Here is a 23,535-nt window from a genome sequence, read left to right as displayed (position 1 = left end):
CAGCCCCCGCGGAAGGGCTGCCCCCGCCCTGTTTCTCCACACACCCGCAGCTCCCGCTCCCTCAGCGTCCGCCCCCCCGCCCCGCGCTTGAGCTCAGCGCGGATTTCCTCCCCTCAGAGCTTCACCCCCGCCTCGCCCGCCCGGCTGGCCCCACCACAACGCCGGTGACCGTCCCCACAACCCCCTCGCCCGCGGCTTCCCCACCGCTCCCCCGCATGCGCCACCACTGCGCAGGCCCCGAGGAGACCCACGCGGGGGAGGGGTCCCGCGCATGCGCAGCCCCGCCCGGCGGCGCCCACCCCGAGGCCGGGCAGAGCCGCCGTGTGGCGCCCGCCGTGGCTCCCCCGCCCGCCCGCCCGCTCGCCGCGGCCTGCGCGCAGCTCCCTGCCGGGGCGGGGCCGGCTCCTGCGGCCGCCCCAGCGCAGCCCCCGCCGGGCCCGGCCGAGCCGACGGCATTTCCGGGGGAGGGCGCGGGGCGCGGGCTGGCGGGGAGCGGCGCGGCGCGAGCAGAGTTGACTATATATGGTCAAAGGCAGGGGAGAGCGGCGGCCCGCGCGGGCGCTTCCTGGTTCGTGCAGCTGGGCGCCGCGGGGCTGAGGCGGCGGCCGGGAGCGCGAGAGGCCGGTCCGCTGCGCTGCGCGGGGCTGCGCTCGCCGCCCTTCCCAGCCCTTCCTGCCCGGCACCACCGCCCGCCGCGGTAACAAGTGGGCGAAGATGCCGTACGAGATCAGTAAGCCCTTGCGGGGCGGGGGCCGGGAGCGGGGCGAGAGGCCGGGCGCGGGAGGGGGGCCGGGTGGCGGCGGCGCGGCGCCCCGCGGGCTGAGGGGCCGCCGGGAGGCCCTCCGCCGCCGCGGAGCCGGCGTTCCCTCACAGCCCGCTGACAGCAACAAGTGACCGCGCCTGCCGGCAAGGCGTTCGGCAGCTCGGCTGGCGTCCCTGAACGGGCAGAAATAAAACGTTTTCCCACCCCCCCCCTCCCCCCTTTCTCCTTTTCACGTAGAAAAAGTGTTCGCCAGCCTCCCGCAGGTTGAACGAGGCGTTTCCAAAATTATCGGAGGTGATCCTAAGGGCAACAATTTTCTGTATACCAATGGAAAATGTGTCGTCATCAGAAACATTGATGTAATGTATCCTGATTTATTTTATTTTGTTGTATAGAGCTTTCGCTAAGTTTCATTTTATTTCCCAGCCCCTCTCCTTTAAAACCCTGTGCTTCATTCCCACTTAGTAATTTCAATTGAGGTCACAGATCAGCAGTAGGGGAATAAGCAGGGTGCATGACTCAGGCATAAAACCATGGGCAGCGGCTTAAAAACCTGCAGAAAATCTCAGTAAAATGTGCAGTTCTCTCCCTCTCTTTGCATAGGATTTATAGACGAGAGTCTGGTATATTCTGGTTGGCCCTGTTTATCTTCTTAAGTATCACTATTATGAAGTTGAGTGTTGTGTTTGCCTAATAAATGAACTCTTCCCTATTTGCTGTATTGGGCCTTTAGCTTGTAAGAGAAGCATGCAGATACTTGCAAACAGTATCTTTAAATGCATTAGTCCGTAGCTTTCTGGTTTTATTCCTCTGCACTCCAGGAATCAAAACAGTTGTCAGTTGCCTGACTCTGTGGCGAGCTGTCTGCATGTTGAGTTCTCAGCCCGGGTCAACAGGGAACTTTTCTCATCGATTAAATATTAGAATACCCCAGTTAATGTTTTCAGTGGTGTGGAGGTTTGGAGATTTTTTTCTTCTCTGGTGGTAACTAGAGAAATGTTAAGCGAGTTATTTAAATTCTTTTCAAAGATGGCATCCCTTTGAGAAGTACAGAGGAAGCATTACATGTCTAGGCTATTATCTTGCTACTGGTTTTCAAAATACACTTTTCAAAGTAAATGCTTGTTCTTTAGAATATCAAATTCTCCCCTAGATTTACTTTCCTCTCTTACTGCAGATTTGGTCTGCAGTGGGGAGGGCTGCAGGGGAACAGATCATACCTCTGGAATTTTTAGTCTCCACAACAATGGATTTATTTATGGGTGCTTCTGTAAACCACCTTTGTAAACGGAATTGTTGTGAGCTGTTTTCCTGATTTATCTCATCACCCCCACTATATTCAGACATTTCTTCATTGTCATGCGGTAATACAGAAATGCTATGAATAACTTAATTATTTGCAAATTTCTTGTTAGATACCGGTTTAAATTTACCCACTTAAAACCAAAAATAAGCTTGTGCTTTGGTTTCAATGTCTTGGTATAATGTTGTTGTAATAGTGTTTCACTCCTGGTATCAAGAAAAGTTCAATTTTCTGAAACCAGAAGCCCTAGTTAAACACTGTAATGGCACACAGTGTGATGAGAGAAGAGAGAAAAGCCACTCTGCTTATGTTACAGTTTTTGCCCAAGTTATGGATTGTGACCTCCTCACACTGTCATTAGTGCTCATCTGACCCTATTTTGGGGGTTAAATTGGAAGAAAACAGTTTGCTTTTATCTTCCTGAATCAGATTGCTGAAGATTTGCTCAGTGCAAATGTTAGTCCCAGCATGAGCCGGAACATAGAGTGCATGGCCCAGTCTGAATACAGATGAAGTGGGATTGTGGGAATTCAAATTTAGAACTGTTTAAACTCTCAAGGGAAGTTGAGAATAGAAGTCATAAATCCTTCAGTTTTATGGTGTAATTCATGCTGGTATGCAAACTTACCTAACTGGCAAGGAGAGTCTGCTACTGTTAATAATTGACAGGTGATGCTCTGCAGACAACTGTAGAATGTGTTGTAGCAGTGACACAAAAACTGACCAAAGCCTGTACTATGGCTTTTGTGTTGGAGAACGTTGCAGTTTGTTCATAACCCAACATGGAAGTGTCTCTGCTCTTAGGCGAGAGCCATGCCTTCTCTGAATAGTATAGAGGCCTGGATAATAGTTTGCAACAAGCAAATGAAATAGTGGGAGGTCTATGTGTAATCCCTCCATGAACTGTTCTACAATGAGATGGTTGTGCTCTAATTAAAAAAACAGGTCATCAGAATGCGGTGATCACCTGTCTCAAGTCAGAAGTTATCTAGTATTACCTAATCAGTGATGAAAATACTCTTCAGGGTTAATGCTTGATCTTTGAGCATGAGCTAGAGACTTCCTTTAACAAGAAAAAGTCCTGGAACAGTGCTGGAAGAATACTGTGAGTCAGAAGGACTAGTGATATTTGTAAGGGTTTCATACCTCATTAATATTTTATTGTCTTCATGGGTCTAAACCTACTTTGAAGCTTGGAACTTCAACTGCTCACTTTCATATGTGGCTCTGGTTTCAGTGTTTGAAATAAGCCACATAAGCTCACTCTTGTTGAATCTAGTATTAGGTACTGCATTTGTCCCAGCTAACAATATATCTTATGCTAAAATCTCTTTACAAGTGGGGTGTTTCTGGGTTTTGATATGAAAGGCATGCAAGTTAAAAAACTGACTTTACAAGCAGAAATAATGTTATCAAATAAACAGCATTTAAATTGGCAACTCTAACTTATTACCTGTTTTCCTGAATCTATTTACTATATCTTAAATTTGGGAGTCTTATCTTTTGTTTAACCCTTTAAGTTAGTCTGTTAAGTGCAGTCTCTCATCTTAGCTTCATGGGCTCTTGGACATTCTTGCTGTAAAATAGCAGCTAATTTATACTCATGTATGCCATTACTGACAAAGCGTGTGGGGGTTTTGAGCTCCCTGAAATTGCAGGTGATGCAGCTATTGCATGGGGAAAATGTTATCTTGTCTTGCTTAGGTAAAATCCAGTTGTACACAAAATTGAGAGTGATGTGTATGCTGTAAATGTAGATGATTGTGACTTAAGTAGGGCTGTAATGCACTCAGGTGATGTATAAAAGCAGGAGTGAAAAAGAGCTGCTTCTTGCATGAGTAAGCTGTATTCTGTCTCCTGAGATGTAACAGTGCTGCAATAGCAAGAACTCCTGTGAGCAGGAGACTGTCTGCTTTCTAGCACAGAGCGGGTGTTTTAGTTTTTCCTGATTGGATGACTGAGTCATACCATAACATCAGGTGGTTTTCTGGTTTGGTTGAATAAATCTGTATTAATTATATAGTTAAAATGGACTTTTGTTTTGACTGTCGGAGTTAAGTTTCTGGAGCTGGAAGATACCTGTTAACTGGTAGAAAAATTTTTGTAAGGAGTAGTGTATGTAGCATATATGCACTTTTTGTAAGGAGTACTGTTGTAGCATATATGCACTATATTTGGAAGATGTGCAGAACAGCCTTTTTTTTATACAGTTAATTTGAGAGCAGATTTTTGCCTTGATGTCATCCTTTTTTGATTTGTGAGGCACCTCTGTAGTGTAACACTACTGTTCTGCTGAGATACTGAGTTTTATTGTCCAACCTGAAGCATCTGAAAGCATGTTCCAACGCTGAAGAGGTAAAATTGTGATAGAGCGACAGTGAATTTCTCTCAGAATTCCAGTACAACTCTTGATAGTAGGAAGAACATATTTCCCTGTGCTACTCTATTAGCTTTTTAACCAGATTGCAATCGGCAAGAAAGAGCAAGCTTTGCACACCTCATTTGTTACTGAGGGATCTTGAGTACAGGGTGATGATTAACGGCCATGCAATATGGTTAACCATATGCTTAATTTTCATACTCAACTGCAGTAGAACTTTTGGATGTGTTGCAAAGCACAGCTCATGTTTAGTATTCTGCTTGACTAATAGCCTCATCTGGGCCAGCCCCCTTAAAGTCCATTGCTTGGCCTGTTATTTTGGAGAACACTTTTCTACCTTTCAGCAGGTATTGGAGAGGAAAGGGTCACACCAGCTCTAGCTGTTAGAGAAAATACCTTATTTGTTTCAGTTAGAAATTAGTGTGTTGTTTTAGTCATACTGGACAGCAGTGTATTGCACTTCTCAGTTTTAGACAATAACTCAATTTAAGCTGGAAGGAAGGGTGTGAGAGAAGGAGTACAAGGAGAAATCCTGAATTTTATCTTTGAGTGTGTGATTTTACTCCTTTGAAAACCAGGAAATACAACTTAGTAACTTTATTTTCCTTTAAACTAGAATCCTGCAATTGCTGACATCTACACTGAGCATGCCCATCAGGTTGTAGTTGCCAAGTATGCTCCCAGTGGATTCTACATAGCATCTGGAGGTAAGTATCAGTGCGCATGCTGGATGAGATATGTGGACGGAGCTGTTAAAGTGCTTGATGCAAAACTTACTGGCAAAACAGAGTAGTAACGCTTCACGTTTATGTACGAATACACATAGGCAATGTGACATGCTCCAGTGGAATTATGTATAGATGCCTGAGGGAGGAACCATTTCTGTAGTTGTTCCTCTAGCCTGTTTCTAAAGCAGTGAGGTTAGTGACATGCTTGGTCTTTTTAAAATTTATTATTTAAAGGAAAAAGAACCTGAAAATGGACTTGAAGTACTTAGTGTAAAGCATTAAAGAGACTAAATCCTAGTGTAATGAATGACTTGTATATGTGCAGCAGAATAACAGGACTACTGTTTCTCTTTATTAATAAACTTTCATACTTTGGGGGCAGGGGAGGGATTCTAGATCAGTGTGTACTCCTGCCTTTTCCCTCCCCCTTTCTTCCTGACTGAACTTGGCAAGACTTGGCCTGTTTTTTGTTTGGATTTTTTTTTTTTACATTTGTTAACCTGAACTAAAAAAGCTTTTTTTGGTAAGTTAGCAGGGAAGGAGGCTGATCTCAGTTTCTGTATAATGCATGTGAACCAATAGTCTGAGAATGTGTAACATGAATCTCTACAGCATGAATTTCCTGGATTGGTAGCAGAAATAACTATGGTTTTTGATGACTTACAAAGAACTAAACCAACCATTTTTAATAGAAGCTTGCTTCAAATAATTGATCTTTTTTCAGGAGGACTGGTATACAGTTGAAGAATATTGATAAATACAATACTACAACTTCCACTTCTTTAAAATAGTTGTGGTTAATCTATGGAATTTTTTTAAAATATGCTTGCCATTGTCAACTAGAAACACTTCAGAAGCAAGTAATGTGCCCAAATACAGAAATACTCTAAGTAATACATCTGAAAATAAAACCTTTTGAATATGAACTCCTTAAAATGGGAGTCCCGACCCATGCATGGGTCTTAGTAGAATGGGAATTTCCCTCTCAGCAATTTTAAGGGCACAATTTATATTTTAAAAATGTAAAATATTCTTTCCTACTTGGCTTCCTGCATATCATAAAGCTGTATTGGAATATGTATCTTTTGAGTACTGAGAAGCTTTAAGGACACTGATAGCACAGCTTTTTTTTTTTTTTGCCCCCCTGCCCCACCCCCCATCTGAAAAGAACCAGAGCCAGGATTTTCTTGGCTCAGTCTTGTGTGTGGACCATATGTCAAATTGAATACCTTCTTAAAATCCAGTTTGCATTCTTTATCCTACAGGCTTGGTGCTCTAGGTCTGTGCTGTACGCAAGCCTCAGAATAACCATCTAATTTGTTCTTGTAGCCTTGTAGATTTTCAGTCCTCTGTAAAAGAACAATAATATATACAGAGCCTGCTCTGTGAAAAAGTTTTTCATTTGTGATCAGCTTAAGGAAGCTCCTTGCTCCTGGGAGGGAAGTATTCAGCTGACTCTTTTCAGAGGTTGTCTGTCATACCCAAGTAAATGAGTTTACGCTGCAATATTTCCCTTTAAATGACATACAGAAGACAATTTTTATAAATAGTTCTGTGATACTGCTGAGCATGGGGTCTGAAGATAGTATCAGGCTGTTTAAGCTGTTTCTAAGTATAACATGTAAGAGTCATTTCTCTATCTATAAATTTGCATTAGCCATGCAACCTGCATTAATACTTCATGTGCTTGATGAGACAGACCTTTGGCAATATGCTTTGTGGCTTTTATGGTAATTTCTCTTACTGCGACCATAGCAGATGCAGTAATGGGAGATACCACAAAGCTAAAGCTATATGTATCCTGTCTATTAACAGATGAAGCAAACAATTAAATTTTGAAGCCCACATTAAAATTCTGCTTCAATAACAAATTGTCTATGTAAAATGGAGGATTCTGCATCTGTCCTTTTAGAAAAAGTGGAGAATATGTGTCCATGGTCCACGACCAGGTCCCAAAGATACAGGGTTGCTGTATGTTTAAATTGGACTGTACAGATGCACTGATAAACAGTGAACAGAACTCAAAAGCGTTCGGCTGAGGTGGTTTATTCTGAAACAGTGGGTTTTATGAAGGGTCCAGTACACACAGAATTTGCTGTGTGGGTTTCGTTAGAGATGTTCTCTACGTGGACAGGTTTACACGATTCCTCTGGTTACAGTGCTGCACCACAGTAACTACTCTTGAATAGAAGCAAGCTCTAGGGCTGTGTAATACTGGAAGGAAACAATGACCAAGGAAGTTTTCATTATATTAAGTCTTAAATTGTTATGAGCTGTGCTATGTCTGCTGCTTGTGACATTACCATTTTTGAGTATTCTGTTGGATTCCTTTGTAGTAATCCAGATAGTGTAGGTACCCACATACAACATTAAGTGTGTACATGCTTTTGTATAGAAAAAGTATGCCAATGAGTGTGCATGAATCGAGCTCTATAGGCAGAAATCTTTGTAAGTTTGCATATAACTGGTATTTGTATGCAAAACAGGTTTGCTTTGAAGGTACAAAACTGAATTTTAGTACATCAGCCACTGTCCACCAGATTGCTTTCTTATTGTGGACATAGGGTGGCTTACTTCCCAATGAAGTGTGGGTAAGCCATCTTGTAGCTGCTGGGGACGTGGGCTCGTTTGGGGTGGAGTTTTTTTGTGTATAACACTTAACGCATACTAGCAGAGTTCCTACCCTCTTACTGTGCAATTTTTTCACCTCTTGTTTGCAAAAGTTGGCTCCATGTGTTGTATTTATTGTTGCATGTCTTGAACTTTAATGTAGAGTTAAAAACATAATTCAGTGAGATGGATGTAGTCTTCAGCATTCCTAAATCAAGTAATTTGTAGTAATTGTAATAGGGTAAGATAATAGGTCCCTACTACAAGTGTTCAGTGTAGCTGAAAATCTGTATCCTGGCAGATTGCTGAGTCATGTGACCGAGTCATGCTGGAACAACAATAGTTATATTCTATTTTATTATGGCAGATGTCTCTGGAAAGCTGAGAATCTGGGATACTACACAGAAGGAACACCTACTGAAGTATGAGTATCAGCCATTTGCAGGAAAAATAAAGGACCTTGCCTGGACTGAAGACAGCAAGAGAATTGCTGTGGTTGGAGAAGGAAGGGAAAAGTGAGTAATTCTTTTGTGTGAGTATATGTATGTATATATACTGTAAGCCTCTGTATTCTAACAAAGCAGGTTCTTTGCAGAAAGCTTTTAATTCTTCAGGGGAAGAAAGTCTTGGCTTTTTTTCTGTTTAGACTTCAAGTTGTGCTGTTTTGCTGCAGAATTCTTTATGCAGTGTTAGGCAGCTGTAAAGCTACTTGTAAAATACAGTTCTGTTAAAATCATTCTGTTTAAAATTGTGTGGGGTTTCTTTGTTTTTTAAGAGGTGGGTATTACATTCAATGATAGCTGTTCAGTATGCCTTTTGGTGGATTTTTTTTTTGTCTAAATCTGATAGAGTAGGAAGGGAGAAGCACAAGACAATTCTTCTTCCTTTTCTTTCACCCCTCCCAAATTGGAAGGACATGACTGAATAAGAGTTAAAAAAAATAAAAAAGTGTATCTGAATTTTCTCCCTCAGCAATATGCCCATATTATTAGGCCTTATGGTAATTAAAAGAAAATCACAGCCAGTTGTTCTTGACTGACTAAATGTGTCCATTAGTCAGGTTTATATCCTTTCATTAATATTTAAAGACTGACAGATCTTTAAGGTAGAGTCCAGACGAGGTAGCTGTATGCCTAAAGATCTGAAAAACATGGCATGGTCCTGTTCTGTGACCCCTTGCACCACTTTTTAATCACCATCATGTACTGTGTCCTGATATTTGAGAGACACCTTTTTTTTTGTCCTCCATCCCTCCCTCCATCCCCACCTGCCCCTGGGTAGATAACTTGCTCTCCTACTTCAAAAAGTCTGCCAGTTTCCTGTTAAGTGGATGTACTTTCAGTCTAGAATTTTGCTGAAGTGATATTGTAGAACCCTTTTTAGTAGTGATGGTCTGGCAGTTTAATGCCACTGTATTGATTATAGTGATTTTTTTTTTAAGGTGATTTAAAGTAAGAACTGACAAAAATACTGTTACAACTCTTCTTCCTTCAACTTTTAAGTAATAATAGTTGTAAAAGTGGTACCCGATCTAGGCTAAATAATCAGATAAATGATCAGATGTCATTGTTACCTTAGTTTCCTGCATTCTTGTGTAGTGACTAGGCAGATGGAATAATTTACTGCTTGCTTTTATAAACTGACAGACTTACTGAAGAATATCTTTCAGATCTCTGAATTTTAGGAGCTTTATATGTAAAATTTGCTTGTTTGTCCCCTTCAGAAAATGTCTCCTATTGATTAGATTTTCTCTCCAGCAAGATCTCAAATAATCCTTCCGGGAACTATGATGCATTTGTGTGAGATTAACGAGATGACCTAATTTCGTCTCTCTGAGTGCACTCAAATCTGCTGTTTGCAGATGCTCAAGGAGTTAATCTATGTGTAACTTTTATGAATTGTAGTTATTGTGTGCTTTTCTAACTAGATTTGGAGCAGTGTTCCTGTGGGATAGTGGTTCTTCTGTTGGCGAGATTACTGGGCACAACAAAGTGATCAATAGTGTGGACATTAAACAAACAAGACCGTATCGTCTGGCAACTGGCAGTGATGACAATTGTGCCGCTTTCTTTGAGGGACCGCCATTCAAGTTCAAGTTTACAATAAGTGTGAGTTTAAGTTTAGATGTGGCTCTGTTAAACTGTACAGCAAGTTGACTAAAAGCTTTCCAGCATGCTTGCAGTTCTTGTCACAACTCGCTGTTATAACAAAAGTTCTTAGCTTCCCCTTTTGAGGCACAGTTGTGTCAAGTGGCTTTCTTAAACCCATGTATGAGTATAACTGAAGGCTTGTCTCAGGCCAAGAAAACTGAAATAAATGATTGGTTAAGAAGAAAACCTGAAACACTTTTTCCGATTTTTTTTCTTTGGCTCTTCATTCTCTTCCATAACTTAAGTAGGATGTTTCATTGGCCCTTTTGGTGCTTTCTGAGCTCTACTTCCCAGCGCAGACATGCGTAGAATTTCTTAATACTCTTCAGGGTGCTTGATTCAAGAAATGTGGTGGTGTGAATTTTCCAATCTGCTTAAGAGTGCTCAAATCTGAAATCCCAGGGCATCTTAGAAAGGGTGAGTGTAGATATTTGAAAGTGTAACTGATTTCTAGGAGGAATGGGGATGTAACTTCTGTGATCAGTTTTCTGTTTCTACATTTCTTTTCACTTTTTGTTTCTTATTCTACTAGTTAAAATTTCTTTATGTAAATGAAACAAAGCCTGGAACTACCACAATTAAAACATTGTTGCTTGAGGCCAAAGAAAATGAAAAGCCAAAAGCTTCTGCAGCTGTTTCTGATGGCAGAAGACATGACTATTGCAGAGATACTGGATATTATTGCAGTAGTAAATTCAAAATGTTTAGTTCTTTATTTTTAAAAACACAGTTGTAGGCCTTTTATTAAGTATGTGCCTTGTAGTCTTCATACACTGACTTTAGCAAGGATTCCATTCCAGTTCTAGAAAAGGAATTGTTTTGAGCTGTGCAATCCAATGCAATGATGTAGTTGCCTAATATATTTCTGAACTTAAGTTGATACTTGCATTTTGCTAAGCTGGTTCTTTTGGAACTCCAAAGTCTGAGTTGCTTACCAGTGCTGCTTAGACTGGTATGTGATGCAGTCTTCCTTTTAAAGTGATATTTGAGTTGGGATTCTGGTACAGGCTGTTACATGGTTTAGATTAGAGCTTTGAGATATCAGGAAGAAAAAAAGTTTAGTTAAAGTAGGTTAGAAACTGCCTTTCATAATACTAAAAATAGTCTCCTAAATCTCTTTTCATGGGAGCTTTGGCCTCATTGTGGTGCTTCCCTATTTAACGCGTGTTTTCTAGTTAGCATGGTTTGAATAGTCTCCTACTTGTAAACAGTCTATTTGGGGGAACGTGCATCAGTCTTGCCTGGTTACTTCACAGAGCTACCACTAATGCAGTCTCCCAGAAGTGAAATTCCAGTAAAATAGTAACTTACTCTTCATGCCAGTATTTTTTACAATCAGAAGATAAAGTACTCTTCTGTGTATAAAACTTACTTGCTCAATGAAGCAAGAGTCAAAATCTGGGGAACGTTGCAGAAGAATTCAGTGACCAGAGGGGAAGAATCCCATGTTTGCATCTAGGCTGCAGCTGAGGGTTTTTTCCTACCTGTCCCTGAAACTGAACACTCATTCACCTGGTATTGGGTTGTTTGACCTACCTCAGTACTGATCTCACAATTTCTTCCCTGGACTGTTCTTGATCCTGTATATGTACTCTGCCTCTTCAGATAGAGGCTAGACCTGCTCTGTAGCAATTCTCTACAGCAGGCATCTCCTGTACAGCTAATTTATGGCTTGCATGTAAGAGAGCTTCATTGTTACTGGATTATCTTCTATGTGTAAAGGTCTGTTGTTTTGTGTGCTGATTCTTACTTTTTTCCTACAGGACCATACACGGTTTGTGAACTGTGTGAGGTTTTCTCCTGATGGGAACAGATTTGCTACAGCTAGTGCAGATGGCCAGGTAAAAAACAAGGAACTCCTTTTGTAGTTATTTTAGCATGAGAAGATTTTTCTTGTATATTTTGGGAATAGGATTAGTATTGTAAAATCCATGTTGCTTCTTTTTTCATGCCAAGATATAAAGCTGCAACAACTGACATCAACCAGACTATTCTTACTCAGCTGTTTTTCCCCCATTCCATCTCCCTAGCATATTACTTCTTACAGGTTATTTTGGCAGAAACATTAGATTTTTGGGTCATGTATGTCCTTGTTATGATACTGAGAAGCCTGGCTGGAATACTGAACTCATAGATAGCCACCCAGCTCCATGTGGACTCCCTGTTGATAAGGGCAGGTTCAACAATGACACTGTTACCACAGGTAACTCCTTCTAAGAAGGCAGATTCCCATGTGTGAAGCAACTGCTATCGCTGCAGGAGTAAAAAATGTACCATCTTCCAGAATTTCAAATATCAGGATCCAATGTACAGAGTGGCTTACTCTGATTATTTACAATCGTCATCTCATTTGTTTAGTCTTAAGTATTAAACACAGGAATATTTGTGCCTCTTCTTCAAAAATCTAGTGTTTGATACACCTGCAAGCATGCCCTGAAACAGAAGAATGATCTGTGCAGTGCAAGTAACAATGTTTCAGTTCTTGGGTTTTTCGTGTTACTGCTTTTTAACTTTAAGTTATATTTCTGTGTGCTCTTTTTAGATTTTTGTCTATGATGGGAAGACTGGAGAAAAAGTCTGTGCTCTTGGTGGAGGCAAAGCTCATGATGGAGGTATTTATGCTGTAAGTATCACTTCATTTGCAAATGGTCCGTACTATTTCATTACCAAGTTCATGGACTGTGAAGTGTTGCAATAATAAATGCATTTACTATCTTGTAATGATGTTCATTTTTACAGATTAGTTGGAGCCCTGACAGTAGTCAGTTGCTTTCTGCTTCTGGAGATAAAACTGCTAAAATCTGGGATGTTGGTGCTAATTCTGTTGTCAATACTTTTAACATGGGATCAAATGTGTTGGATCAGCAGCTGGGTTGCTTGTGGCAGAAAGACCATTTACTGACTATCTCCCTGTCTGGCTATATCAATTATTTGGACAAGAACAATCCAAATAAACCTTTACGTGTCATAAAGGTAAGTTAAACTTTTGTTGTTGCACCAGTTTCTGCAATAAATGACTCGGTGGTTGAAGTTGTCTAGATGGAATAGTAACTATTGAAAAATGGTTTTGTAAATTGGCATTGCCAGACAAGCCATGAGTGATTGTTGCAAGTCACGTGAATCAAGAAGTTAAAATGTTACGTGCATGATACTGTGCTTTGTGCAAATATATAGGCTGATTTTTTGTTTCAGTTAAGGTTATCAACTGATCTTTCATAGCAGCTTTTAAGTGTTCTTGAGAAGAGAAATACAGCATAGATAGAACAAGACATCGCTGGTAGTGTTCCACCAGAGCTAGTGTGTTGTGAACAAGGTGACTAGGGTTACTGTGCAAGCGAGCTTTAATTTTAGGATTTAAAGAGTTCGCTGACACAGCACTCTCATGGGAACTTACATTTTTACATGAACTAGAAACAGATGTCCCAGATTCTTGCTATTGCTGCTATAATTCTGGCAGTTGCTGTGAGTACATGGCCATACTTAGTCCTCTTCCCTGAATCATAAAGTACCTGAAAAGCAAACTTCGTTGATGAAAAGACCATGAAAGTATTTTGGCCCAGCTGGCTAATAAGGATATTTATGGTGCTTATTCCTTCTCTTCAAGGAGTAGTACATGGAAATAGCAGTGCTGCAACAGTGAAATGATTGCACCGTTACTGATTTGTATTCTGGGTGACTTTTAATGATTGCCAATAAAAATGTTGTGTTATTTTCTGAATAACCTATAATTCTTCTCAAATAGGTTTGATTTATGTATGTGTTAGATGAAAAATTGCCTATCGATAATTACTATTTGTGTCCCATTCACAGGGTCATAGTAAATCAATTCAGTGTCTTACGGTGCATAAAAATGGTGGAAAGTCCTATATTTACTCTGGAAGTAATGATGGTCATATTAATATCCTTTGAATGATAGTGACATTTGTTCTAGCCTTACAGTCTGAGAGAGGTCATTATGAGGAGAAAAAAAGCCTTTGCCAAAGACAAAAACATGTTTATTGGACACAAGTGAATATTTTATGTCTGAAGAAGATTTATTTTGCTTATTTTACTGGTTGCCTTTACACTTGCCTGCTAAATATAAGCCAGTTCTTAATTTCCAGTTGTCACTTCTTTGTGGTAGGTAGATTGTTAGTATGGAAGAGTAAATATATAAATTAGCCTCTTGTAACTTTCCTTGTATTCTGTCATACATGCAAAATATGTATTGCTGTTTCTTGCTGTTACATGCAGTATATGGGTAGATGTGCTGAAAGTCATGTATCTCATTTTTTCAGATGTTCAGGGTAAGAGATAAATTCTTGTTGACCTGTCTCTGACCCATTAACATGCATTTCTCTTTACAGTTGTGTTTTTCCCACTTGTATTAAGGTGTGTTTTTGAAGCTCTGTGACACATTGTGTTCTTTATTTGGAATCCCAAATGTCATTAGGCTTTCTCGCTACTGAAAAGAACTTGTACTTCTTTTGAGACACTAATACAGTCCTGCTAGTTTCTAGAGGAAAACCCTGGGAATGCAGTCTGGTTCACAAAGGACATATTAAAGAGTGAGGTTTGGGACATGTTCGGCTACAAGGCTGTTGGCTTTTCTTCAGCGTTCTGAAGCTTAAATAAAACTGCAGTCCTTCATTCTGCCTGCTATTAAAATGGTGGCACATTGGCATAAACTGTTAACAAAGATAGGACTTGTTTCTTTACAAACCTGTAGTATAGTGTTAATAGTTCAAACTGATGGTAACATACAACATCAGGGAAGGCCAGTGTTGCAGGACATGTAACTATCATAGAATGGTTTGGGTTGGAAGGGACCTTAAAGTTCCAACCCCCCTGCCATGGGCAGAAACACCTTCCCAGTCCCTGCCTTTGCCTCTGTGTCTTGGGTGATGTGGCTGGAGCACTTGTTGGTGAAGACTGAGGTGAAAAAGTCATGAGTACCTCAGCCTTCTCCATATCGCAGGTAATAAGGTCTTCTGTTTCCTTCTGGAGAGGACCCACATTTTCCCTAGTCTTCCTTTTATCACTGATGTACCTATAGAAGCTTTTCTTGTTGCCCTTGACATTCCTGGCCAGATTTAATACTATCAGGGCTTTGCCCTTCCTAACCTAATCCCTGGCTGCTCGGACAGTTTCTCTGTATTCCTCCCAGGCTGTCTGCCCTTGCTTCCACCCTCTGTAGTCCTCCTTTTTGTATTTGAGCTTTGCCAGGAGGTCCTTGTTCATCCATGCAGGCCTCTTGGTGTTTTCACTTGACTACTTCTTTGTTGGGATATATTGCTCCTGAGCTTGGAGGAGGTGATCCCTGAATAGTAACCAGCTTTCTTGGGCCCCTCTTCACTCCAGAGCTTTATCCGATGGTACTCTGCCAAGCAGATCCCTGAAGAGGCCAAAGTCTGCTCTCCTGAAGTCCAGGGTAGCAAGCTTGCTGTGCACCCTTCTTGCTGCTCTAAGGATCTTGAACTCCACCATTTCCTGGTCACTGCAGCCAAGGCTGCCCTTGAGATTCAAACTCCCCTCCAGCCCCTCCTTGTTGATTAGAACAAGGTCCAGCATAGCACCTCTCCTTGTTGACTTCTCTATCACAGGACCAGGGCTTGTGAACATACTGTCTGGCTATAGAGGGCTTCGTCTGCTTGGTCTTCCTGGTCAGGTGGCCTGTAGCAGACCCCCACTATAACGTGTCCTGTCCCTGCCTTCCCTTTAATCCTGACCCACAAGCTCTTGGTCGGCTCCTCATCCATCCCCAGACAGAGCTCTGTGCACTCCAGCTGCTCACTGACATAGAGGGTGACCACCCCGCTCCTCGTCTCCCCTGCCTGTCCTTCCTGAAGAGCCTGTATCCTTCCATTCCAACACTCCAGTCACAGGAGCCATCCCACCACGTCTCTCTCTCCTCTCTCTCTCCGTGACGCCAATAAGATCGTAGCCCTGCAGTCATGCGCACGTCTCTAACTCCTCTTCTTCATTCCCCATGCTACGTCCATTTGCATAGAGGCATTTCAGTTGGGTCCCTGATGAAGCTGACTTACTGGCTGGAATTCCTTTGTGCTGCTCTTCAGGTGCTCTCCTGCTGACCTGTGACCCCTCTCCAGGCTCTGGGCATCTATTGCTGGCACTGGCATCAAGCTGGTAGGAGTGGGATGGATTGAGGTTCCCCAGCAACTTTAGTTTAAAGCCCTCTTCACCAGCTTGGCAAGCCTGTGACCAAAGATGCTCTTCCCCTTCTCTGACAGATGGACCACATCAGTCCCCAGCAGACAAGGTTTCTCAAAGCGAGTCCTATGGTCTAAGTAGCCAAACCCCTGGCTGTGGCACCAGTCCCGTAACCAACTGTTGATTTGCCAGATTCGACTGGCCCTTTCAAACCCCTTCCCTTTGAACAGGAGGACTGATGAAAAAGCTACTGCACTCCAGAGTCCCTTACCACCATTCCCAGAGCTCTGTAGTCCTTGATACTCCTCAGACTGCTCCTGGTTGTATCAGTGGTGCCCACATAAAACAACAGCAGTGGATAATGGTATAACTATGTAGCAACTATAATTCTTTAAAAACTATTTCCTATTCTCAGACCTAATGCTCATTGTTCCAGTATTTGCTACTGTTTGTGGTAGGTCATTTAGCTCATTACAGAACATCAGAGGTTCCTTTAATAAATATTTTGAAGGTTTGATGTTGGTTGAACCCTGGTGCGGGTTGCCCAGGGAGCTTGTAGAGTCTCCATCTCTAGAGTTACTCAAAACCCAACGGAATGGGTGGCCTGTTGTAGCTGATGCTGATTTGAGCAGTGGGTTGGACCAAACAATCTCAGGAGGTCCCTTCTAACCTTAGCTATTCTGTCAGTTATTTAACTTTTTTATGATGCTGTATCTGACTGCACCAATACCTTCAAATGTTCCTTAATTCTATTATGCACATTACTGGGATTCTGAAACTGGAGAGAATGATGGCTTTTCTGGGAAAGGCCATACAAACCAGGTTTCTAGAATGGCAGTGGATGAAATGGATCAGCTGGTCACCTGCAGTATGGATGACACTGTGCGCTATACCAACCTTAGCAAGAGGGATTACAGGTTAGTTAAAATGTTGCCTTTTATTGTAGCATTGCAGCCCTAATTATTTTACAGCAAGAATTTTGTTGATCTATATGGTAAAGAATTTTATGCTGCAATTTATTCGAGTTTTAAGTTGCCATGGAAACTGTAGAAATAATTGCTGTACCAACCTTGCATTTTTCTGTGACAAGAAGAAATGCATCCCAGACTTCTCAGTTTGTCTCATCCCTTCCACAGGTTAGAGAGGTATCTGCCTTGTATTGGGTGGCTTAGGGGACTGTGGGAAGGGTGACTGTTTTATGATCAGAAATATCCAGGAATATTGGTAATAAATGTGGTTAGGAGGGGTGGGACCCAGCTGTTTCTTCATGGAAAACACAATCAAAGCAAAAAACTTCAAGGAATCCTATTAAGATCACCTAGTTTGTTTAAATAATTAGACTGTAGTGTAGTAACACTGACTTCTACTTTGAAGGTGTACTACCTGATCAAGATACTAATGGTTTAAACAGTAAACAGGAGGAAACTTTGCAGATTATTTAAAAAACAACTATGCATGTTCTTGGTCATTAATGGGTGATTATTTGAATAGGCAGTTTTAAATAATGGTAGGCATGGAATAATTTTTTTTCTGCTTTGTCTTTTCCTGCTTCTCCACCTTCACACACCTTCATCCAGTGGCCAGGATGCTGTGAAAATGGATGTTCAACCAAAATGTTTAGCTGTGGGTCCTGGTGGTTATACTGTAGTTCTATGCATTGGACAAGTAAGTATTAACTTGTGGATTATCAACGCAATTGCTCTGTTAATAATGCCATGTGTGGTAACATGATGGTTTCTGACAAACCTGTTTAGTGTGAGATTGCCTTCACATCTGCAGAATTTCCTAATAAGAGCTATCGGGAACATAATTAAGCAGGATACTTGATAGGGTTGTCTTTTTACATCTTGTAACAATCTGACAGTCTTACATATAGATTTAAATTTCATGTGGTCCCTCGTGTGGCTTCATCTGACTTTGTTATCAGTACAGCTTTGTGCTGGAAGGCTACACCAGTCTGAATCATGCTCTTGCCTGATCTGTTCAGTGATGTGATTTTGGGGAAAGGATGTCTTGGTCCTGCTGGTTTTTTTCAGTACTATTCAGATCATGCAAAACCAGAAAGATTGCACCAGGGTTATCCTGTATCAAAGCATGCTTAACTTCTAATGATTTATGCCTTCCGTGTGGATGCCAGTTTTATGCTTGGGACTTTCAGTAGTGTTGTCCAAACTTGTTTTCTATGTGAGTTGTAATTCCAGTTGTCCAGTAGAGAACTGGTTAGGAAATAGCCCCTAAAATTTAACATCGCAGTGTTCATTTGCTACTAATTTGGTCCTGGCTCCCTTCCTTTAACAGTGAATCAGGAAGGTAGTTGAGCATTGCTAAAAAAACTGTTTTGTCCATGTTTGTTTCATGTTCAAACCAAGTGAGGTGAAGCTGAAAGCAGTAGAGCATGCCCTGCACTACCTAATGTAGAGCACGTAAGTACTCCCGTATAGCAGATTAGTTAGTCAGTGCACAGAGGCATTATTTTTTTAAAAGAATAAAACTGTTTCCTTAAGATCAGAATATAGTAAACTTCTGAGCAACTGGAGTGGATTTTTATTTATGACTAAGCAATGTGGCTTAGTCATAGTTTTGTGTTAGGCACTTTGAAGAAGGGTCTTAGTTTCTGGTTTTCTATTTACAGATTGTCTTGATGAAAGATAAGAAAAAATGTTTTGCAATTGATGACCTTGGCTATGAGCCAGAAGCTGTAGCCATTCACCCGGGAGGAGGTACAGCAGCAGTGGGAGGAGCGGTAAGGTTGCACTTGCTAAAACTGTACTATTTTGAACAAGTGGAACTAGTAACAGAAGCATTTAACAGTAGTAGGTATGTTGCATTGAGAAGTAATTGTGGCAGTTTGTAACAACAGCAATGTTATAACAAGTAAGCTATGTGTAATGGGTATTCCTGGACTTTCATTCCCCAGGTTCTCCACCATTGTGACCTAATGTCTATTTCATTTTTTTGTCTTGTATTTACTGGTTTTAAATGTCATTGTTTTTACCCAGTGTATGCTTGAAGTAGGCAAATTCTAGAAATCATGTCTGTATTCTAGACTTGATGGATTGTAGTCAGCATAAATGACAGGTTCTTTAGACTATTTCTTAATATAAGTGCTACCAGATAGAATTGATGCAGAAAGTTTCAGAAACTCAGTAAGCCTTCCTCTTTCTATTGTAAAGTGATTTTTTTTATACCTCCCCTCTTCTTCATTAATAATTTGCAGGATGGGAATGTCCATTTGTATTCAATCCAAGGAACCTCTTTGAAAAATGATGATAAATCTTTGGAAGCTAAAGGTCCTGTTACTGACCTGGCATATTCTCACGATGGTGCCTTTCTCGCAGTCTGTGATGCAAACAAAGTTGTCACTGTCTTTAGTGTCACTGATGGCTATGCGGTAAGAGTTGTATCAGGAGTTTTGTTTGTTTAAAAACAAACTGACTGGTATCTCATGTCTAAATCTGTTGTGGTGAAATATAGTGTAGCTGGTGAGACTTTAATTGTTAAATCATTGATGTATATTTGGTGTTGCTGTGACTGTTTATTTGGTGTTTTGAGTTAGTGTCGCTTTTCACAGCAGCCTATGTGATGACTCCAGATCATAAGAATAGGTGAGGAAATGCACAGCATAGGTTGGCTACTGGGAAAACACTTAAACCCATCTAATAACAAACACATAGTTAAATGGGGGAGGGGTTGGATTTCCAGTGGCTAGCAGCAGTTAAATACAAAAGATTACAAAGTATGCAGGTTCCTTACTGGGATCAGCTGAATCACTACTGTGTTGGGGTTTTTTAAAGGAAAAAAAGTCAGCAAAATACATGCATGCCTGGTGGAGAATTTGTGTGCGTTTTTGTGAAGTGGACAAGAGTGCAGGCTCAGTTTTGTGCAGTACAATAAAATTTAATGAAGTACATAAAGCAGACTTGGCAATAAAATTATGCTGTCTGTGGCACACAGTTCCATGGTAAGAACTAAGCAATTAAAGGGATACATTAGGGCAGGGAATCTTGCTTTATCCTTCAATCTAGTGTCTTTTAACCAAGAACCAAAAAATGGGCAAGTTGCACTTTTCAGCTGAACAGTCAATATGTGTATCAGCCTGTAAAGTCATTAAGCTTTGACTGAAACCACACTGAAGTAAAAAATGCAGTATGGCATTCCACAAAAACGTTTCATTTTCCAAGTAAAAATTGAAAGCATTTTGCTTTTAGAAACATCTGTGGGGTTATTTTAAAAAGCTTCTAAGCAAGAAGTGGTGTGTTTTATATGCACTTTACTGATCCAGTCTGATTCACAGAAAAAGTCTCAGCGATTTTTACAAAAGATTTGTATTTTACTGGCCTGATAAGTGTTTAAATAAATAGCATAAAATGAAGCCACCACTTGGTTTATTTAGGGCATCCATCTGCACCCGAGATGTACATTGTCTGGAGTTTTGCAGTAGCTTATTGTGATGCTACACAAAAAAGCCAGCGATTTCCTGAAGTAGCTTAAATTAATGAAATAACACTGTGTCTCTGACTTTCAAATAGGAACATAATGTCTTTTATGGACACCATGCAAAAATTGTTTGTATTGCCTGGTCACCAGACAATGAACACTTTGCTTCTGGAGGCATGGACATGATGGTGTATGTTTGGACTGTAAGTGATCCAGAGACCAGAGTCAAGATACCAGGTATATTTCCTTCAAAATCTTACTTTTGAAAGTTGCTAGTAGTTCTTGAAATCCAACACAGTACCTGTTTTCTAGAACTGATGGTAGGCAGGCTTTGAATATTTCCAAACTAATTTAACCTTTATGTTAATCTCTAGCTACAATAGCCAGAACTCTTCCGTTATTTGTATGTTAATGTTATTTTGTAGTCACTTTTAAAAACAGTACTAGTATTTAACGCAGCTGAAAAATCACATTTGGAATATGTGCTAAAGTTATTTTGTCAACCTGACCTTCCTAAGTCTTTCTGTTGTTTTGCACTGCTATACAGATGCTCACAGACTACATCATGTAAGCGGCTTGGCATGGTTGGATGAACATACTCTGGTAACAACATCCCATGATGCTTCTGTCAAAGAGTGGTCTATCTCCTACAATTGAAATAAGCCCTCTCTTTGGAAGGACCTAATCAGGGACTAGAACTACTGCAGTGGAACATAGCATTTCTCTTAAAGAATCTGTATTGGCCTCTGGGTCTGCTATTCATATCCTCATATCTTTACAGGGTGTTCATATCTGTAATTAAATGTACTTTGAAAGCTTTAGCCAGTAACAGTTTGCACATGAAGAGCACTTAAATTATGTCTGGAGCTTAACCTTTGTGCTGAACATTCCAGAGGCAACAGCCGATCGAGTTGGTGTGAAAGATTCAGGCGTGAAAGATTCAAACTCAATCAGTTGTTCTTTTCTAACCAAGAAACATGAGACTGTACAGCATGAGAGTAATACTTCTCATTTTTTCTAATTACAGAACATTTCTGTACTAACGGTCATAGTAAGAGTATTTAGTTGTGATCTGAAACCAATCAAGCTGTGTGCAGCTACTGTATATTGCTTTGCTTCTCTGTACTGCACCAAACTGTTGCCTCAGATTTTCTCCTCCAGATAACAAAATGGGGTACATACATAATAAACTTTTTATGTATTTCATGTCAAAGCTTTGTGGTTTATTTTAAGGTGGAAGTGTGGGGTTTTGATGTATTTACTGTTGTGGGTATAATGTTTACAAATAATCGTTGTGGCAACTTCTTGCTTCAGAAACACATTTGTTACTTTCATGAATTAAGAATGTCTGGTCATTTCAATGTCAGAGAATTATTTCTGTTTCAAAGATTAAAGATATTTTCTGTTTGAAGGAGGAGAAGCATGTTATTGTTTAAAGAAATGCAGTACTTCTACTACCTTTTTGAAAATACAGGAATTAAAGTGAAGCATTGTTACGACTTGAAGTGATTTTTGAGAAGATAGTGTTTGCTGAGTAAGTTTTATGCCTTTGCATGTGCAGAACACTTGTATGGAAGCTGTTATCTAATGTGAACAGATCACTATCTTGTGTTTAGTTCCCTTCTCACGCTCTACAACACATTTAAGTGATTTGAAGCTAACAGTCCAGCAAGGGTGGAGGAGGACAATGATGCAAAGTAGTAGGAAGACTTGTTATCATCTCTAGTGGCCAAAAGAAGTTGCTGTTGGAAGACTTTAAAAAAAAAAAAAAATTTTCTCTGCTAAGTCTTTACCACCCCCCCCTTCCAGTGCTCTTTGGTTTTTATGAAGCTTTCCTTTCTGTGTGGACTTGTGTGTTGTTTTTTTACCAATCATATTTCTAATGACACTAATTATACAGCAAATAAAACGCTTTTGCTGCTTCTCATACTGTGGACCATTGATCAATTGCTGAAAAAATGCCTGTCAAAAATGACTTGGTGAAACATCTTTTTTAAAAGGAAAAATGTTGATTTCTTTTTAGGAGTGGTGGTCAGATGTCTTCTGACATGCAAACCACATATACATTAGAACAGGTTTTACCTAAGAAGCAGAATATTTTGCATCATGGTTTCTTTGTGCTTACTGCATCTCTCTATTAGCAATTTTGCGTGTCTGTTTATTAATGATGCAAGGGGAAGTTTTGGAAAAGGGCATGTTTGAAATTAGGCACAAGATCCAAATGAACAAGATTTCTCAGTGTCTATCCCCCTAAAACTTGTCCTGCTATTGCTTGTTGTGCCAGTCCCTGTGCGATACATCTATTGTTCTCCAAGTCTGATCTGGAGGAGTTGCTATTTTATCTGCTCAGTGGGTTCATGTTGTAGTTGAATCCCTGTCATTTAAGTAATGATAAAAGAGGAGGGAGGGGAGTAAAGTTATGCAGATATCTCGGGCAAAGAACAGAATTCACTGGCAAATCTTGCCTTCTGTAAGAGACGGGCCTGCTAGTGAAATGTGGGTTTTGAGAGAATTGGCATAATTTCCTAAAGCCCCTACTACCTCAAGTGGATTCTTTCCTGCACATCAGAGCTTGCGCACCATGTCTGAAAAGTGATATGTAGGATGAGGTATTTTTTGATTCCTGGAAGACCTTGTAGTACTGCTCATGAGGAACACCCGTTAGCTAGAAACCCTGTATTAAGACTTGTGTTTGAATGCCTGCCTGTGGGGGTGGTTGCTTGCTCGTGCTTCAGCTTCCATTGCATTTGTTTATTGGCATAGGGCCTGAGCTGTTAATTCCTTAAGGACTAATACAGTCTTTGTAGTGGGATACCAAATCCTGACTACAGAACTGAAAAGATACTCTTCTGTTGGACCCAATGTTGATTGATCCAGCACAGGCAGATCACAAACTGGCTTGAAGGAGCCCAGTTGTGCTGTTCTGAATCAGGCCTGTACATTACTTGGATTTGCCCCAGACTGAAAAAGCTTTGTGCTAAACTCGAAAGTCAAGAAATAGCGACGGGGCAGGA

The 23,535-nt window shown here is 40.7% G+C and overlaps 1 protein-coding gene across 2 annotated transcripts; it reads left to right on the top strand.

Annotated features, from left to right (window-relative positions):
* The first annotated feature begins 463 nt into the window (after positions 1-463).
* Positions 464-22,020, top strand: WDR1 (WD repeat domain 1). Of its 2 annotated transcripts, none has more exons than XM_074865776.1 (15): positions 464-730; positions 1,001-1,122; positions 5,063-5,153; positions 8,152-8,299; positions 9,712-9,892; positions 11,698-11,775; positions 12,477-12,557; positions 12,674-12,907; positions 13,745-13,834; positions 16,847-17,001; positions 17,662-17,749; positions 18,717-18,827; positions 19,302-19,475; positions 20,614-20,758; positions 21,069-22,020. In XM_074865776.1, exons 1-15 carry the CDS (start codon positions 715-717, stop codon positions 21,176-21,178), a joined length of 1,824 nt encoding a protein of 607 aa, XP_074721877.1. In that variant the 5' UTR covers positions 464-714; the 3' UTR covers positions 21,179-22,020. The 2 variants fall into 2 exon arrangements, with proteins under 2 accessions (XP_074721877.1, XP_074721878.1); XM_074865777.1 differs by having other exon boundaries at positions 13,745-13,837; positions 16,850-17,001.
* Positions 22,021-23,535: the final 1,515 nt, after the last annotated feature.

This window comes from Strix uralensis, chromosome 4, assembly GCF_047716275.1.
Source record: "Strix uralensis isolate ZFMK-TIS-50842 chromosome 4, bStrUra1, whole genome shotgun sequence".
Classification (NCBI taxonomy): domain Eukaryota; kingdom Metazoa; phylum Chordata; class Aves; order Strigiformes; family Strigidae; genus Strix; species Strix uralensis.
This window is presented reverse-complemented; position numbering and strand designations above follow the sequence as displayed.

What these genes read in the sequence shown, in the direction of transcription:
- WDR1 (XM_074865776.1), top strand. An exon ending in CAGCTAGTGCAGATGGCCAG is followed by an intron (nt 11,776 to 12,476) that starts GTAAAAAACAAG and finishes TGCTCTTTTTAG; the next exon opens with ATTTTTGTCTATGATGGGAA. An exon ending in CAGCAGCAGTGGGAGGAGCG is followed by an intron (nt 18,828 to 19,301) that starts GTAAGGTTGCAC and finishes AATAATTTGCAG; the next exon opens with GATGGGAATGTCCATTTGTA.